Below are 17,474 nucleotides of genomic sequence, written 5' to 3' on the forward strand. Positions count from 1 at the left end.
CTTATTAGTTTTCCCCTAATGTCCTTTTTCTGTTCCAGGATCCCATCCAGAATGTCATATTAGTTGTCATGTCTCCTTAAAGCTCTTTTGGGCTGTAAGAGTTTCTCAGACTTTCCTTGTTTTTGATAACCCTGTACATTTTCAGAAGTACTGGTCAGGTATTTTTCAGAATGTCCTTCAATTTAGGTTTGGCTGATGTCTTTCTCATGATTAGACTGAGGTTATGGGTTTTTTGGGAGGAAGATTCAGGCATAAAGTGTCATTCTTGTCATATTATATCAGGATACATACCGTGGGCAGGACTTGTTGCTGTTAACCTGTATCACCTGGCTGAGGTAGCATTTGCCATACTTCTTTACTGCAAAGTTTCTTCCCCACCTCCTTTCCATACTGTACTTTTTGGAAGCAGGTTACTAAGTATAGGACACACTTAAGGGGGTGGGGAGTGATGCTTCATCTCCTCTAAGGGGGAGTATTTACATAGATATTTGGAATTCTTCCATATGGGCATTTTGGTTTTCTCCCTCATTTATTTATTCAATTACTTGTTTATATCAGCATAAACTCATGGATATTTATTTTTTACTTTGGGTTATAATCAAATACTATATTGTAATTATCTCGAGTTCTTCCAGCTTTGGGCATTGGGCATGCTTTCTGTGGCTTCTTCTGCATCCCTATGACATACCCCATTGTTTTGTCTTTTGAGCACTTCCTCACTTTTCTGACACTACAAGATGCTCCTGGCTCATCATGCGTTTTCCCTAATCCAGCCCTAGAATCAACCATTTCTCCAAGGAGTCCCCGTTCTTTTTATTGGAAAATGGTATTAGAAAGCAAGATTTGGGCACTGGGTAATTTGTATTTTAATTTTGTAGAAATTCTTTGTGCAAGAATTATGTCTGTATTATCAGGATATACCTAGAGAGACATCCACTATTGCAGAAGGATATACAAAAAGCAGGAGCAATGGACACCCGTGGGGAGGGAAACTGGAGACGGATAGGGATGAGACTTACTTTTCCCTGTAGACTCAAACTCTCTGAGTACTGTGTCATGCACATGAATCATCCACTTAAAACACAGGAGGAAGTGGAGAAGGATGGAGAGTGGATCTGGAGGCTGAATGGGAGGGATCCAGCTTCCACACCATTGCATCGTCCTCTCTGTTTTACTTTCTTCTCTTCCTCCCTTTCTTCCTTCAAGAGTGTGTGCTGAATTCATGAAGTCCATCTGTTTTTGTGCAGCCACTGTGCAATAAAGTCAAGATCATCTGTCAGGAGCCCTGGCTTAAAATACACCTACCCTTTTGTTTAGGTGACCAGGTGGCCTATAGGAAACCAAGGACTGCTGTATGACCGGAACTGGATGGTTGTGAATCACAACGGAATTTGCCTAAGTCAGAAGCAGGAGTGGCGGCTCTGCCTGATCCAGCCCATCATTGACCTGCAGCGAAGGGTCATGGTCATCAAAGCCCAAGGTGTGAAAACTGGTTCATTTTCACAGAGCAGCTGTCCAGAGCTTCTGTCATACTCATATTAAAGTGAAACAATGGCCTTCCTTCTACCATGTATTAAAATTATCCTAAAGTAAGTGAAGGGGCGCCTAGGTGAGACAGCAAATAGTTTGTTCCTCTATTGTCTGAGAAATTTCTGAGGAGAGGTAATGATCTGACAGTCCAATCAGAAAGTAAAGAGGTATAAACTTTGGAATTATATGATGTCCTTTTCACTTCCACTTTAAAAATTCCCTTCACTCATCATAATATGTACTGCAGGCTTTAATTCTTCTTTGTCGATTTTTATTATGAATGATCTAACACATAGAAAAGTGTAAACCAGCTTTGTCCAGTAGAACTTTCTGTGATGATGGAAATGTTCAACATCTTCATGGTCCATTTTGGTAGCCACCAGCCGCATGTGGCTATTGAGCACTTGAAATGTGGCTAATGGGCACCAGAACTGTACTTAAAATTTTTTTAAATTAATTTTTTTAATTAACACTTACTGATTATACATATTTATGGGGTACAGAGTTATATTTCAGTACATGTATACAATGTGTGATGGTCAAATCAGGGTATTTAGCATATNTTCCCTGTGTTCCTCTCCTGGACATTACTCATCTTTCTTCTCCACCCCATCTACCATTTGTAGAATATTTTGTAGAATATTCCAATTGCCCCCTTTACTTGTAGCTATACTTTTGTAATCTATCACATTTCCATATATTCATGGTTGTGTTTCTTGGCTGTAAGTCTTCTATTCTGTTCCAGTGGTTTATTTTTCCTTGAACCAATATGCCAATGTTATTAATAGAGCTATAGAATGAGTCTTGCTATCTCATTCTTCCAAATAGTCTGGGCTATTCTTGGCCTTTTGTTCTCCTGTATGAATTTTAAAGCATTTACATATTTGCCTTGCTAGCCCTTGGTACTATCAGTGTTTTTTATTTTATTCATTTTATTAGATTTGTAGTGGTATCACACCTTGGTTTTCATTTTCATTTCCTTATTGGTAATGATGTCAAGCATCTTTTCAGGTACTATTCGCTCTCCTTACATTCTTTTGACCCATGGATTACTTATAAGTGTTGTTTAAATTCTAAGTGATTGGAGATTTTCTTGATATTATTGATTTTTAGTTTAATTCCACTAAATTTACCAAAGACAAAGCATACCTTATATGATTTTAATTCCTTAAAATTTGTTAAGGTTTGGTTTATGACCAAGTGTATTTATTTCCATGGGCATATCATGTGTACTTGAAAAGAATGTGTTTTCTTCTGTTGTTGGGTTGAGTGTGCTATAAATGTCAATTAAATCCAGTTGGTTGACAGTATTGTTCAGTATTTCTATATACTTGCTGATTTTTCTGCCTACTAGTCCTATTGATTACTAAGAGGAGTGTTGAAGTCCTCAATTTTAATTGAGGATTTACCCACTACTACTATAGTAATATAGTATCATTTATTTGTCTACATATGTACTTTACCAGTGAATTTCATACTTTGTTATGCTATCATGTTACTGTTTAGTGTTCTTTTGTTTTCACTTGCATTCCCTTTAACATATTTTTATAAATCAGATCTAATGGTGATGAACTCCCTCAGCTTTTGCTAGGTTGGCTGTTTTAATTCTCTTTCACTAGTTTGAATATATCATCCCACTCTGTCTGGCCTGCAAGGTTTCTGCTGAAAAAAATCCACTTATTGTCTTATGAGAGTTCCCTTGTATGTGACAAGTTGCTTTTCCTTTGTTGTTTTCAAAATTCTCTCTTTCTGTTTGACTTTTGACAATTTGATTATATGTGTTTTGCTGTGAACTAATTTGGGTTCATCCTGTTTGTTGTCCTTTGGGCTCTTGAATCTGTATGTCCATTTTCTTCCTCAAATTTGTGAAGTTTTCAGACATTATTTCTTTTAATAAGCTTTCTGTTTTGTTTTGTTTTTGTTTTTGTTTTCTTTTTCTTTCTTTCTCTCTTTTCTCCATTTTGGACTCCCATAACATGTATATTGGTCTGCCTAACGGTGTTCCATAATTTCCTTAAGCTTTGTCCACTCTTTTCATTCTTTTTTTCTTTTTGCTCCTCTGACTGAATTATGTCCAGTGACCTGTATTTGAGTTTGCTCATTCTGTCTTCTGCTGATCTAGTCTGCTATTAAACACTTCTAGTAAATTTTTCAGTTTAGTTATTATGTTCTTCAGCTCCATGATTTCTGTTTGGTACTTTTAAGCATATTTTAAATCTCTTCGTTGGAATACTCACTTTGTTCATGCATTGTTCTCTTGACCTTGGTGAGTATCTTCGTGAGAGTTATTTTTAATTCTCTGTCAGGTAAATTATATAACTGTTTCATTAGGGTCAGTTTCTGAAAATTTATTTTGTTCCTTTGTTTGGAGCATTTTTGCTTCATTCTTCATTTTCCTTGACTCTCTATGTTAGTGTCTGTGCATTAGACAAAACAAGCACCTCTTCCAGTCTTCACAGGCTAGCCTCAACAGTAGAAGATCCACCACAAATCAGCCCAGCTAGAGATTCTGGGGATCTCTACCAATTCTTTCCCTCCCTTTGGGAGAAGCAAGCAGCTGTGGTTTTTGTCTGCTTGCTCTGTGCTGAGCATTGGGAAGGACCAGTGGCATCCACCAGCACAAGCTGCCACCTCCATTCCCCCCTGGGTGATTTGACTCATCAGAGCTGCAAGACTGAGAAGACAGAATCCAGTCCTCTGGGGAGCTTCTTCAGAAAGGTTGGGGTGCTGGATACATGAACCAACCCCTTCCCTCCCCACTGTTTGAAGCTAGGAGTCGGGGTCCTTTTCCTGATTGTATGGCACAATGCTTGGGGCAGGGTCTCTGCGGAGAGGGTGTCATGAATCTCCCTACCAGCTTCAGTGAGACTGGATTCACATTCTCCCAGGGTGCAGGAGCCTTTCAATTAGCTTCTGATTTTTCATATCATCTTCTAATAATGATAGTTTTGTATTTTCCTTTCAAATCTTTATTTTTCTTTTACTTTTCCTTATCTTACTACATTTGCTAGTCTTTCTGATATGTTGAATGCAGCAGTGATGGAAGACATTCTTTTTTATTACTTCCTTGAATGGAATGCTTCTAAAGTTTCAAAAATAAAAATGATGTTTATTGTAGGTTTTGGATAGATTTAATTAGGCTAAAGTAGTTCTCTTCTTATTTTGCTAAAAGTTTTATCACAACTAACAATCAATTCTTACTGAATGCTTTTTTTGTCTCTGTCGGTTATCATATTTTTGTTCCCATAATCTATTAATGTGGCTTATTGCATTAGTAGATTGTCTAGTACTGAACTATTCTTGCTCTTTTGAGAAAAAAAAATACTACTTGAGTTCTCTTCTTATTTTGCTAAAAGTTTTATCACAACAGTCAATTCTTACTGAATTCCTTTTTTTGTCTCTGTCGGTTATCATATTTTTGTTCCCATAATCTATTAATGTGGCTTATTACATTAGTAGATTGTCTAGTACTGAACTATTCTTGCTCTTTTGAGAAAAAAAAATACTACTTGGTAATGATTTTTAATACATTGCTGGGTTTGGTTTGCTAATATTTTATTTAGTATTTTTATATCTATTTTTATTAGTGAGATTTAAATATAACCTTCTTTTATTTTACTCTTCTTGTTCAAGTTTAGGTACCCAGGATATTAACACATGTTAATTATTATCATTTTAAACTGTTACTTATGTATGTTACAATCTCCTTTACATATGAGGGAACTTCAAAAAGTTCATGGAATAGTAGAGTTGAAAAATAATATGAATCTTTCCATGGACTTTTTGAAGTACCTTTGTATATGATGAATATAACAATTAAAGAAAAAAGAAAAACTTTTTAACCCCACTGACATAGTAAGTTTTATTCTTTTTTAGCAATAATGGTGATCAATGCAGTAATCCAATTTGATGCTGACTTCTAGGGGCTACTGAGGATTGACACTCTGTGCTGATATTTTTATAGTATGAGCCTTCCTGCCTACCTGTCTATTCTTAAGTGATGTAAGGAAGCTTAGAGAACAACGATTTCAGGACGTGACATTATGTGGAGTAGAGAAATCTTTCGCAGTAATTTATAGAGTATCCAGGGACTATGGATGTGATTGCCCCAGTGCAGGATCATTGAAGAAAAAGCTGCTCAGTACACACACTATTGGTGGTGAAGAAAATCCCTGACCTATAGAAAGATTTCTAAGACCCAGCCATTTGCTTGAGGCAACCAAATTCTTTCGTCATTAAGATTCTTGTATTTTTCATGATAATGGGCTTTTACTTACATAGTTGTTCTTTTTACATGATGATAAATTTGTCTCTAACCTTTGTTCATTAGGGATGGAGCCTATAGAGGTGCCTCTTGAGGAAAACAGTGAACGGGCTCAGATTTGCCAAAGCAAGGTCTGTGCTGACAGGTGAGACTCTGAAGCAGATGAAAATCTCAACTCCATTGACAGGGTGGCATGGTGGGGAGAAGAGAGCATTTCCCTGTACGGTCCATCCTCTGCTTTACCCTCGATCCCGTCTGCTGTGCACTCTACTCTAACTACACTGACTCCTTGGTATTCTCCAACCAACCAAGCATGCTTCCTTCTCAAGTCTTTGCACTTGCTGTTTCCTCTGCCTGGAATGCTCTTCTCCTATTTGTATCTCCACAGGTATCATTCTCTCACCTCCACCAGTCTCACCTCTATCAGGTGTCTGCTCAAAAGCTTCCTTCTCAGAGAGGCCTCCCGATCACCCACAGAAACCAGCCCCATCCTGTCCATTTGCCCTGCTGTATTTGGCTCCTTCCCATATTGTTCCCAACATATCATATGTTTATCTTCAGTCCCTCTCATTAGAATGCCTGTGTTGCTCCCTGCAGGCCTGCAATAGTACTGGGCGAAGAGTGGGTGAGAGGGTGGGGGACACAGGGGGAACAGTTTGGGGGCTGCTGCAACAGTCCAGGGGAGAAGTGAAGGTGAGGGAAAAGACCTGACTCACATTGTGAAAAGACTGGCTGGTGGGTGTAGAGTAGTTGGAAGGGGGAAAGGGTGCAAGTGGGAAGGCCAGCTCAGCACCTGTGTTAGCAACACAGGTGAGACAAGGTGGAGGCCAGGACCAGCGTCAGAAGGAAAATCAGGTAGGTGTCATGTATATATTCTGGAAATAGAATCACCTGAACTAGCTGATCGATTGGATGAGGAGGCTGAGGATGAGGGGAGCGTGTCAAGATGTCCCTCAGGTTTCTAAAGTATAGCTTTCAGGTGATAACTCATAAATTATGTACCATATGGTTGTGGATTATTGCCTAATCTGGGTTGTTGATGATAAATCATCTGCTAAATTCTAGGAAATGTAAAGTGGAAATGAACATAATATCATTTCTACTTTATTTATTGATCATACATGTTTATAAATCTCTTAATTGAATAAATCAAACGTCCACATCCCTTATTATCTAAATCCAATCTGCGTGCTTTCTTAGCACAGCAGGCAGCGTATCAGTCTCATAAATCTGATCTGTTTTTCCAATCATGGGAAACCTGTTCCATCTAATACCCCAACTAATTCCCCCACCAAATACTAAGACAGTTAACTATGTAACAGTTCACTAAAGATCTGTGTATAATAAGAATCTTTTAAAATGCTGATTGCCTGTGAGTTAACCCAATGAACTCATTAGTGGGTGCTCAGTAAACAGAGATACTGCTTGGTTTCAAATCACATTACCTTTCCTTCTGCACTGCTGTGAACACCTACTACCATGCAAGTCAGGAAATGATATGTTAAATACTAAAGTTACATCTGAATTGGACCCAAGTCATTAGTGCCCCTGGGTGCCAGGCAGAGGCTCATGCGAAGCTGATAGTGTGATGGTTGTGCTCAGCACAACTGGGCATCATGGGCACTGGTCCCCATCCTGGAGGGTGGAGAGTTGAGCATGCTGTACATCTTATTGCGAGTACTTGCACCAATTTAACCATTTTTGCCAATTTAAACATCCATATAGCACCTTTTCAATTAGGGTTGAATGAATTTGGGGTATACATTTTTGCATGTCACTATAGCAAATCTGATTGAGAAAGATACAGCCATCTAGGGATACATGTGATAATTTATCCCTCGTTGAACATTTCATTTATGCAGTGTTCTGGTTAATAAAGGTTTTCGGATAGCTACAAGTTAGATGTATTTATGCTTGGAACCATGAGTGATCAACATAACAAAAATGGACTTGGGTGCAGTCCCTCAAAGCACAAGAGAGCATATGCTACAAAGTGAGCTTTCATGCTCCTCTTCTCCTTTTAGACCAGAGAAGCAACTCTTTTTCCCAGTAAAAATTAAGGATAAGGTAAGTGTTCAACAATATCTATCTTGTTATACCAAGGTAAGATATTAGTGATTTTGGATTATAAATTTTGGTGATATGCATTTTTAAAAATTCTAGAGGATTCCATAGTTTTAAAACACTGGATCAGTAACTGTACTTATATCAGTAACTTACAGGCACAATGTTCATTTTACAAACCAAAAATGTCAGTGCATATGATATGGCTGTGAGAGAAAATATTTCGGTCAGGCCCATAGTAAAAAACCAGGACACATTTTCGGGTTAAAGGCTTCTTGAAGCAAAATACCACTCTGGAAGTTCTCAAAGTCCAAGCTTTGTGGTTCTCAGTATCAGTAATTAGTATTAAAAAGGTCTCGGAACTTCTAAAGCTTTTTATCTTGTCTGAATGCTTTGCACAAGCCCCAGATCTCAGATCTTCCTGTGTCTTGGAAATCTCCCTGCCCCTTCCTGAGCACACCTTTAGGCTGCTTCTCCCCGGAGCTTGTGCAATGTTTTATTTTATTTTGTTATTTTGTAATCTAAATTTTGCAGCTTAGATTATTTAAAGAAATACTATATAACAGTTCACCTCTTTATTTTTTTTTTCTTTTTTTGCCAGGGTAGATACTTATGATTGTGGAGAAGAAATTTCAAGCTGGTTGTCAAAGTTTTTTGGTCGCCCATGTCATTTGATCAAACAAAGTTCAAACTTCCAGAGAAATGCAAAGAAGAAACATGGAAAAGGTATTACATTTTGAATTGGCTCTTAGAGGACAGGAACCCTGGCTTAACCTTGCACACATCAAAAACAGCTCATGAAATGGACTTACAGGGCAGCTTGCTCATGTTCAGAAAGCAGGGGTGATCAGCCTTCGTCAAAAGGTGCTGTGGTGGCCCCAATTCAGTAGGACCGGTGGGCTCCAGGATTCCCTTAAGGAAGCCGAGGAGGGCGTAGAGCCAGCTGCCTGGCCTCAGCTCAAGTGTTAAGTCTCAGTCTTGCATGTTTAGAGCACAGTTCAGCTACATTAAAAAAAAAAAAATTAATGGCTTGTTATGTCCTCAGATCAGATCTGAAAACAAGGAAACCTGGGTTTCTAGTTTTTAATTCTGTCACCAATAGTAGTGAGACCTTGGCAGATCCTTGGACCTCATCAAGACTCAACTTCTGTAGACCTCAAATACTTAGACCTTTAAAAGTTTTGACATTTTTCCCATCATAAACTGTGGTTAGGATGAAGTGAGACAGTAGGGAAGAAAGTACTTTGAAAGTTAACGTTCTGTATATGCAGAAAAGATCATTATCAAGTGTCTGCTCAAATGTCACCTTTTAAGGGAAGCCTTGCCTGACTACCCTCTTTAGAACTACAGACCAAACCTGAACCTCTGTAGCAACCTCCTCTGTTTTATTTTTCTCTGTGGCACTTTTCACATCTGACTATATATTTTGTTGTTCATTTTATGTTTTGTTTTCCCTTTATTAAAATGTAAGCTCTAGGGGCCGGCCCGGTGGCGCACTGCTACAGTGCGCCGCTTGGGAGCGCGGTGGCGCTCAGGCTTAGAACAGCACCTGACACATACTAGTTGCTCAATAAATGCTAGGTGAATGAATGAATGGATCATTATTACGTTACCAGTTTGTTCAGGGATTGCCTGGTCTAGTGATCAGCTCCCAGAGAGGCTAGCTTGTAAATCCACATACCATTTTGAACCAATAACTGGGTCTAGAGATCTGCGTAGATTAACCTATGAATCTCTGAAAATGTAGGAGTCAAAAGATGTAATCCACTTAGACTTTTTAAAGTTTTGACATTTTTTTCATGTCATAAACTGTTGAAGAATTTGAGCCACTATGTAATACAGAAGGGGAATAAATTTATGCTCATTTTATTGAGGAAATTAGTGTTGGTATTTGGGTACAGGTAAGCTTAGAAACAAGATTAAAAGGGAGAGAGAAGGGGGCATTTCCATGGGCAGAGATATGTAAGGAGTGGGATTTGTCAGGACTGGCACCGCCCTTATAAATTATCTGGAGAAGGGAGTGACAGTGTACCCATTGCCTACCTGGGGTTCGGCTAAGTCCTCAGGAGGCTGAGATTACTAAGCCTTGGTCCTAGTCCTTCAGAGTCCCAGTTAGCAAGATGACTAACTAGCAAACAGCCACACTACAATATAAGGCTCTCTGCAAAGGGCACGGGTGTGAAAGAGAATCTTCAATGTCTGAATGAGTCACAGAGGGCTTCAGGGAGGAGGGGGTAAGTTTCAAGCTGTGTCTTAACAGCAGAGTAGGAATTTTCCAGGCAGAGGCAGGAAGGTCATTTGGGGGCAGTGTGCCAGGGCTTGGCATTCATGGGCTCAGACAAGGGTTTAGGAGAATCAGATGTGGGCAGGGCAGTGATGGGGGAGAGTTGAAGAGAGGGGTTGAATGTGCTGCTGAGGAGTCAGTACTTTATCTGTGGTTGGGGGACTCACCGGAAAATTCTAAGCTGGTGACTTTCATGATGCTACTTGTGTTAGAAAGACACTCCTGACTTGGCATGGGGGCTGCAGCAGGGCAGGAGACTCTGGAGGCAAAGGGGCCAGGCAGGAAGCAGCTGAGATGGTCTTTGTGGGAGATGGGACCTGGGCGAGGTAAAGGTGGTGGGTGCAGAGGAGAGAAGAAAGCCAGCTTGTCACTTGCATGACACAGGGTCAGGGTGTGTCAGTTTATGACTATATTTCAAGGGCACCACTTACAGTGCAGAGGCTTCTGAGGACCTAGGCCACTGGTCTTCAAACATTCTTGCACTGATACACCTTAGAAAAATTTTTAAAGTAATATTCCCCCCTTGCACATTTTTTACATTGTCATCTAAATTTTAAAATAGTTTGAACAGTTGCAAAGGATATGATTTCTAGTATATTATACATATTGTCATCTTAAATTAAAACTCATACAAACTTTTCAGCATAGCCAGTGGAATCTCAATACCATAGCAATTTGAAGCTCAGAAGTACTCATTTAAAAAAATGAACAAACTGTATTTTAATGATCAGAAATTTTATTTCTTTTCTGTCTTCAGCTTGTATTTCCTTTCCCCTTCTTCACCAGAATTTTATCTTAGTGTTATATATTTTATCATGCTTAGAAATCTTTCACTGATCACCCTATCATACTTCTGTGAAACTAAAATGTGTATATAAATTGAAATATATAAAAATTTTTTAAGTTTACTGTGATGGCAGGATGCTAAATCTTAGGAAATTTCCTCTGGATTGAATTCTTATAATTTTTAATAGTACACAGTTGATTGAAGCAACATAAGTGTATTATAAGTTTTGAGAAGTAATTATTAAACATGATGAGAAAAAATTGTTGAAAATCCATCTCTCACTGAGACAGCTGGGCTCCCACCATTGGTTCTAACATCTGTTAGTAATGATTTGCTCCTCTTTCAAAGGATTTTTGTTTCCAAAGGTAGTATTTCTGGTATTCAAAAAAGCATCTGAGGCTGCCTGGTTAGCTCAGTAGAGATTGTTGTAATACAAAGGTCAAAGCTTCAGATCCCTGTCCCTTCTGGCCAGCCAGTGGCCTCCCCAAAAAGCATCTGACATCTTGGCTTAACTGCTATGTTTCTGAGTAGAACCATCAAAAATGGCAATAAAGGCTGCTTCAGTGTTTGGGGCAAATGGCTTCTGATTGCTGTTTTGACCATTTACCACAGACACCTTGGTGTTTCCTTTCACTGTCTTCTTTATTATAGCATCATCTATTTTTGGAACTATATCACTTCATGACTGCATCTGTACATTACCTGTAAAATTCTTTAAAGTCTCTCTTTCTGAAATGGGACAAAAATGTGATTCCTCTTTAGCTCTTGAATCACATCTAGCTCTTCCATATTTTTATCAAATTGTTTAGCCAATTTCATAAGTTCTTATCTATTTTGTGTTTTTAACTTTGTGCAGCTGATTTTTGCTCTTGATTTTCCTTTTGCCACACTGGGAGTATAAAGAATAGCAGCAGCACCAACCCACATGCCCAGCATGGAGTTTCTTGCTGGTTTTTCATCCTGAGGAGCAATACAATTAACAACATGGGCAATCTCACCACTATCTATGGTGTAAATCTGTTTTTTTCTTCCTTTACCTAACTGTTTTGTCATTGGGAAATGTTGATCCTAAAAGATATCATTCTGTCCTTCTGGGTCGTTAGGAGAACTGAAGGTAGAGGATAAGCGCATTTTCAGCACTCCTTGGTGTTCATACCTTTCCTCGGGGTTACTTTTACTGGGTGAGGCGGATGCTGGAGGCCTTTCTCAGGCACCGCTGAGCCACGAGCCGCACCCACCTCAGCCACCTCCTCCCGGCTTGACCACCGAGCTGCATTCCTGAGCCAGGGCTGTCTCCGTCCATCCTTCACCAACTCACTGCCAGTGAGCCCCTCCTCCAGCTGCTTCTCTTCCCTTTTTGCTGCAGGAGGAGTGGCGTGACCGCCCTGCGAACTGGACTGTATGCCAAGGGCTGCTGCCCTCGCCCAAGCTTTAGAGACTTATTTTCTCAGCAGACTCCAGGGTCTCGAATGGGGCTTTTGTCTTCCACCCTGAGGTTATTAACCCGCAGGGGCAGTGTGCCTTAGGAGACCTGTGGCCCTTTCTCTGTGAAGTGGGAGAAGGGCCTCCATGGAGGGGCTGGGATTGCACCTCCCTTCTCCAGCCAGGCCATTTTAGCAAAAAGGACACGTCCAAGTGGAAGATCTGGAAAGAGATACTCTTAAAAGTATCTGTTCTCATCTACACCAGGGTCCACAGACCTGGTCTGGAAACAGCTCAGTGGGCCCCGGCCCAGCCAAACTTTTTCATCAGCGTCCTGAGTAATGATAGCGATGACCGGCCCAGCAAGCAGGAGATGGAAGCCGGTAACCGGCTGCTAGCCACTCTGAACACACTTGATGTTTTCTTTCAATAGGTTGCCACCCCCCGCCCCTTCGTCGTTTTTAAATGTCTACTATTTATTTCTAAAGTCAGTGTCCCACACTTGCTCATTGGCAAACAGCTTTTCCCTGCTTAGATCCAGGTGATCCTCCCGGGCCTGCTGCCGCATCCGTCCCCTCTGCCTTGCCCTGCCTTGGGGAAAGGCGCACGGGGTCCATCCCTCCACCCAGCCTCTCCTCTGTTGACTGCATGTCTTTGCCGGAACAATTTCACTGCAGTATTTTATTATTGTTGTCCCCTCTGCCTTGCCCTGCCTTGGGGAAAGGCGCACGGGGTCCATCCCTCCACCCAGTCTCTCCTCTGTTGACTGCATGTCTTTGCCGGAACAATTTCACTGCAGTATTTTATTATTGTTATTTTCTCCAGATAATTTTAAATAGTGTCTTCTAGCAACTCATTTTCCTTTCTGTTTCTGAGAGGTTTGAGCCATGTTTAGAAATTTTTTTTTTTATTCCCAGATCATCATTTTTTTTCCCTTGTAGAAATCTTTACCTTTTAAAAAATGCAAATCCATGGGAAAATGATTCATTCGCATTTAAAAAAGCAACTTTTCTTTTAAATTCTCCATCATTTAGATCAATCTCCTGGTACAACAGCCACTCTTTCTCTGGTGAATGAAGCACAATTTCTGCTGATAAACACAGCAAGTGTTTTGGAACTTCAGCAGCAATTAAACTCCAGGTAAGATCCCTTACTTCGGGAATAGCAGACAAGTACAGTCATGTACCACATGACGACATTTTGGTCAATGGTGGACTGCATATATGCCAGTGGTCCCATAAGATTATAATGGCTATAACATACAGCCTAGGTGTGTAGTAGGCTACCACCTAGGTTTGTGTAAGTACATTCTATGATGTTCACACAATGATAAAATTGCCTAAGTACACATTTCTCAAATTGTGTCCTTGTCATTAACCAACACATGACTTTATAGCCACTTGCCCTTGGGAGCAAGGCCTGGCTCCTGCCTGGGAAGGAAAGATCCCAGATCGAGGAGTCCAGCCTCTTCATTTACAGATGAAAAACCGAGGCCCCAGAAGTCAGCAAGCTGTTTTCACCAGTTTCCGTTAATCTGTTTTAGGGTTCTCTTTTATCTTCCAATGATCCTTCTTGACATCCTCAAAATTCTTAGTGGAGAATCCGTAGCTCTCTCTTTTTTTAAAATCATTTCATTTCTTAACATTTGCTTTAATTGAATTACCACCAAGTTGACCCCATTGCGTTGCCCACACTCCCACCCTCCTACTTTCTCCCTAAGAGCCCTGCCCTAATTCACACAGTCATTTTGAAGGCTGAAAAAAAGAGTGGCTATGAAAGCTTTTAAAAGTTGTCATTGCAGGCATGCTTTATTTGTAAGATGCACCATCAGACAGAATTACCACCCCTGCCTGCTCCCAAGGGTCCTGGCAGTTAGAAGGTCAGCTCTAGAAAGGGTCTTGGTTGGGCCAACCTCCTCACAGAGGAAGCTGAAGTCCCAAGGTAGTCAGGCAATTAGGGAAAACCACCCGGCTGTTATGCCAGAGCTGTGACTGGGACGGGCCCCTCATTCGTAGTCCCCAGACCAAGGAGCAGTACGCACTGCTATCAGCACTGAGAGCAGGGCATCCCACGACTCTCATTTGCCAGTGGTCCCAAGGTAGTCAGGCAATTAGGGAAAACCACCCGGCTGTTATGCCAGAGCTGTGACTGGGACGGGCCCCTCATTCGTAGTCCCCAGACCAGGGAGCAGTACGCACTGCTATCAGCACTGAGAGCAGGGCATCCCACGACTCTCATTTGCCAGTGGTCTTGCACACATGTGCACACTTGTAAACACATACAAATACAGCTTAATAAAAATGGCCAAGGGCTACTCCTTGACCTCTACAAGGATGGGCTGTTTGTAGTAATTCCTCTTTATAGTCATTGGCAAAAACATATGACAGCATTTGCTTGCAGTGGCCCAGCTTGCCTTCCTTGGGAGCAGAAGTGTGACGCAGCTGCATGGTCCCCAGGAGTTCACCAAATTTTCTCTGTGCTGAGGAATCATCCTCCTCAGGTACCTAGAATCCCAGAAAGAGCAGGTTTGCACTTTCCTGGGGTTCTTAGTATGGAAAGATGGGAGATGGGGACAGGCTTGATGCAGCTTCCCACCAGCTGTTCTAGAGCAGGGCTGACAGGCTGAGAGTAAATCCAGAATCAAAGGATTTGAGGACTGGAAAGTGCCAACCCTCTCATTTTAGATGAGGAAACTGTGGTCCTCATAGTTTGTGGGAGCTGCACATAGTTAGTTGCAAAGCCAGATTTGGTTGTTCTGGTCCCTGGCTTTTCACATACCGCTGGTTACCATTTGGAAGGGATTGGGATTGAGGTATAGCTTTAGGCCCCTCTTCCCTCAACCCCAGAGCCTTTCAGTTTTGTCTCCAGGGTAAATTACAGCCATGCTCAAGGATGTCCCCCCAGCCAACTTAAACAATTCAAAAAAATTTTTATTGAAGTACAATAAAGTGCAAAAATCATAAGTACACAGCTCAATTGATTTTTATAGATATATGCATCCATGTAACCACTACCCAGATCGAGTAGAGCATGTGCCCCAGAAACCTCCCTTGAACCCCCTCTTAGCCAACCCCACTGAAGGTCACCACTATTCTGACTCTTTTCACCACAAGTAATTTCACCCCGTCTTGAACTTAATATAATGGGATCATACAGAACAATGTTTTGTTGGAGAAGTTATAAGATGTGTTTTCAGTGCATTCCTCTGGGTGGGGGTTGGGGGTGCATAGAGGTGTAGAGGGTTGTTTTGTGGAAACTCATGGCAGTAAACAAAAATTGAAAACAAGAATTACAAAAATAGCATATGCTAGTTAAAACTGCAAAATAGAATTGGAGTTAGGAAACATTATCCTTTATGTTTCTTTATGATGTTTTAATATCCAGAAAGAGTGTGAGCTCTTGGTGCTTTTTAGGTTCTTGGTAATTAAGCCTGTTGACAGCTCTTTAAATGCCTTGTCCTGCCCTACCTTATACAACTGGTATTTTCTCAGGGCTCCTCATTAGAGTTCTGTTCATCTGGATTCCAAAGTCCTTCCTCTCTTTAGCTAAGATCTACTCACCCTTCGCCTGCTTCATATGTACCTCTCCCTGGAGGTGAGACCATATCCCAGGGGAAGCTGTTAATGTCTGTTTAACAGATGGCTGTCTCTTGGCCTTACACTCACGGTAACAGTTTATTCTGACCATGCAGACCTCAGGCCAGAGTGGCGTTGTTAATTCAGGCATTGCATGGCAGGCACCTTGAATTATTACAACAGTGCAGTTTTCTGCCACCTTCCTCCACCACCACCACTTACCTTTTTTGGCATGTCTTAAGCAGTGATGAGAATGGAGAGGAGGAATTATTCCCAATGAAAAATCTCATCTCGCGTTTCCGTGCCAATATTATCACCAATGGAACAAGGGCTTTTGAAGAAGAGAAATGGGCTGAGATTTCAATTGGCTCCTTGCGTTTCCAGGTAAGTTTTGGGAAGTTCTATTATCTTTCCTCAAGGGTTGCCAGTGAAGATTGACCTTAATCTCAGACCTGGACAGTGGCTCCTCATCCTTGTTTCTTACCTACGAAATCTTGCAGGAGCATATGTAACCTCAGCATTCCGAGATACCCCTTAGAATGATCCATCCCTTACTCTCCGAGGGTGGCAGCAGTCAGTTTCACATGAGGAACAGAGAATGTGCCCCACACAGACCATCAGAGGGCTTGGTGCTGCCTCTGCACTGTCATCATGTCTAGGCTTAAACTCTGTTTTCTTGGAATGCTTGTGTTCATGAGAACGTCATCTTCCTGACACTTGTGGGACTTTCTCTCAGTCTGGAGCTCGTGGAAGGAGGAGCCTTAGAAGCCTGGTGGTCCCTCACTGCCCATGGCCACTCCATCTCATCCACATGTTCTGGCTTCTGCCCTTGCTGGCAGCTGGGGAGGAGATTACAGTCAGAGGCAAAGCCACTAAGATGTCCTCTCTCCCTAGGCTTTGGGCTCCTCAAACTTTTGCTGTGTGCTTTAAAGACATGAGAAAGAGGAGAAAAGTTTTAGGCTAAAATCTGTGTTCCTCACATGGTTGACAAAGCCCCAGGAGATCTGACCCTGTTGAGCTCTCTGAGCTCAGCACCCCTTCCCCTCTGCCTTTGCCATATGGACCTTCTCTCCATCCCCTAAACAAGCTGACCTTCTCGCCTCAGTGCCTTTGCTCTTTGCTGTCCCATGTGCCTGGCATGTTGCCCCAGGGTCTCGACTCAGATGTCAGATGTCACCTCTTTGAACAGGATGACTCTGACCTGCCACACAGTCACACTCTGCAAGGTGCCTGCTTATTCCTTCAGAGCATACAAGGGTGGGGACCAAGTCTTTGGTGGTGACTTCAGTGATGGCAGGATATCACATTGTGAAATGGTGGAGCAGAGAGAGACTCTCATGTGATGTCCCTTTAAAGCCCTCAGAACCACACCCCTGACCACCATTATTAATCCATTTACTATGGCATGGTCCTAAAATCTAATCACCTCTTAAAGGCCTCACCTTTCAATGACCACAATAGGATTTCCCATCCTCAACAGTTAACAGTGGGAATTAAGCTTCTTCTTTTTTTTTTTTTTTTTTTTTTTTTCTTTTTGTCTTTTTCCGT

General features: G+C 41.3%; 1 protein-coding gene across 1 annotated transcript in view; it reads left to right on the top strand.

Moving 5' to 3' along the window:
• The window catches only part of MOCOS (molybdenum cofactor sulfurase), a 49,926-nt gene that overhangs the window by 27,715 nt on the left and 4,737 nt on the right, over positions 1-17,474 (top strand). Inside the window, exons 9-13 of the mRNA XM_008578673.1 lie at positions 1,318-1,480; positions 5,861-5,939; positions 8,460-8,584; positions 13,386-13,491; positions 16,172-16,310. Of these exons, the coding sequence (XP_008576895.1) occupies positions 1,318-1,480; positions 5,861-5,939; positions 8,460-8,584; positions 13,386-13,491; positions 16,172-16,310 (612 nt within the window). The remainder of the gene's footprint in view (positions 1-1,317; positions 1,481-5,860; positions 5,940-8,459; positions 8,585-13,385; positions 13,492-16,171; positions 16,311-17,474) is intronic.

Source organism: Galeopterus variegatus, unplaced genomic scaffold (genome assembly GCF_000696425.1).
Source record: "Galeopterus variegatus unplaced genomic scaffold, G_variegatus-3.0.2 Scaffold1738, whole genome shotgun sequence".
Lineage (NCBI taxonomy): Eukaryota > Metazoa > Chordata > Mammalia > Dermoptera > Cynocephalidae > Galeopterus > Galeopterus variegatus.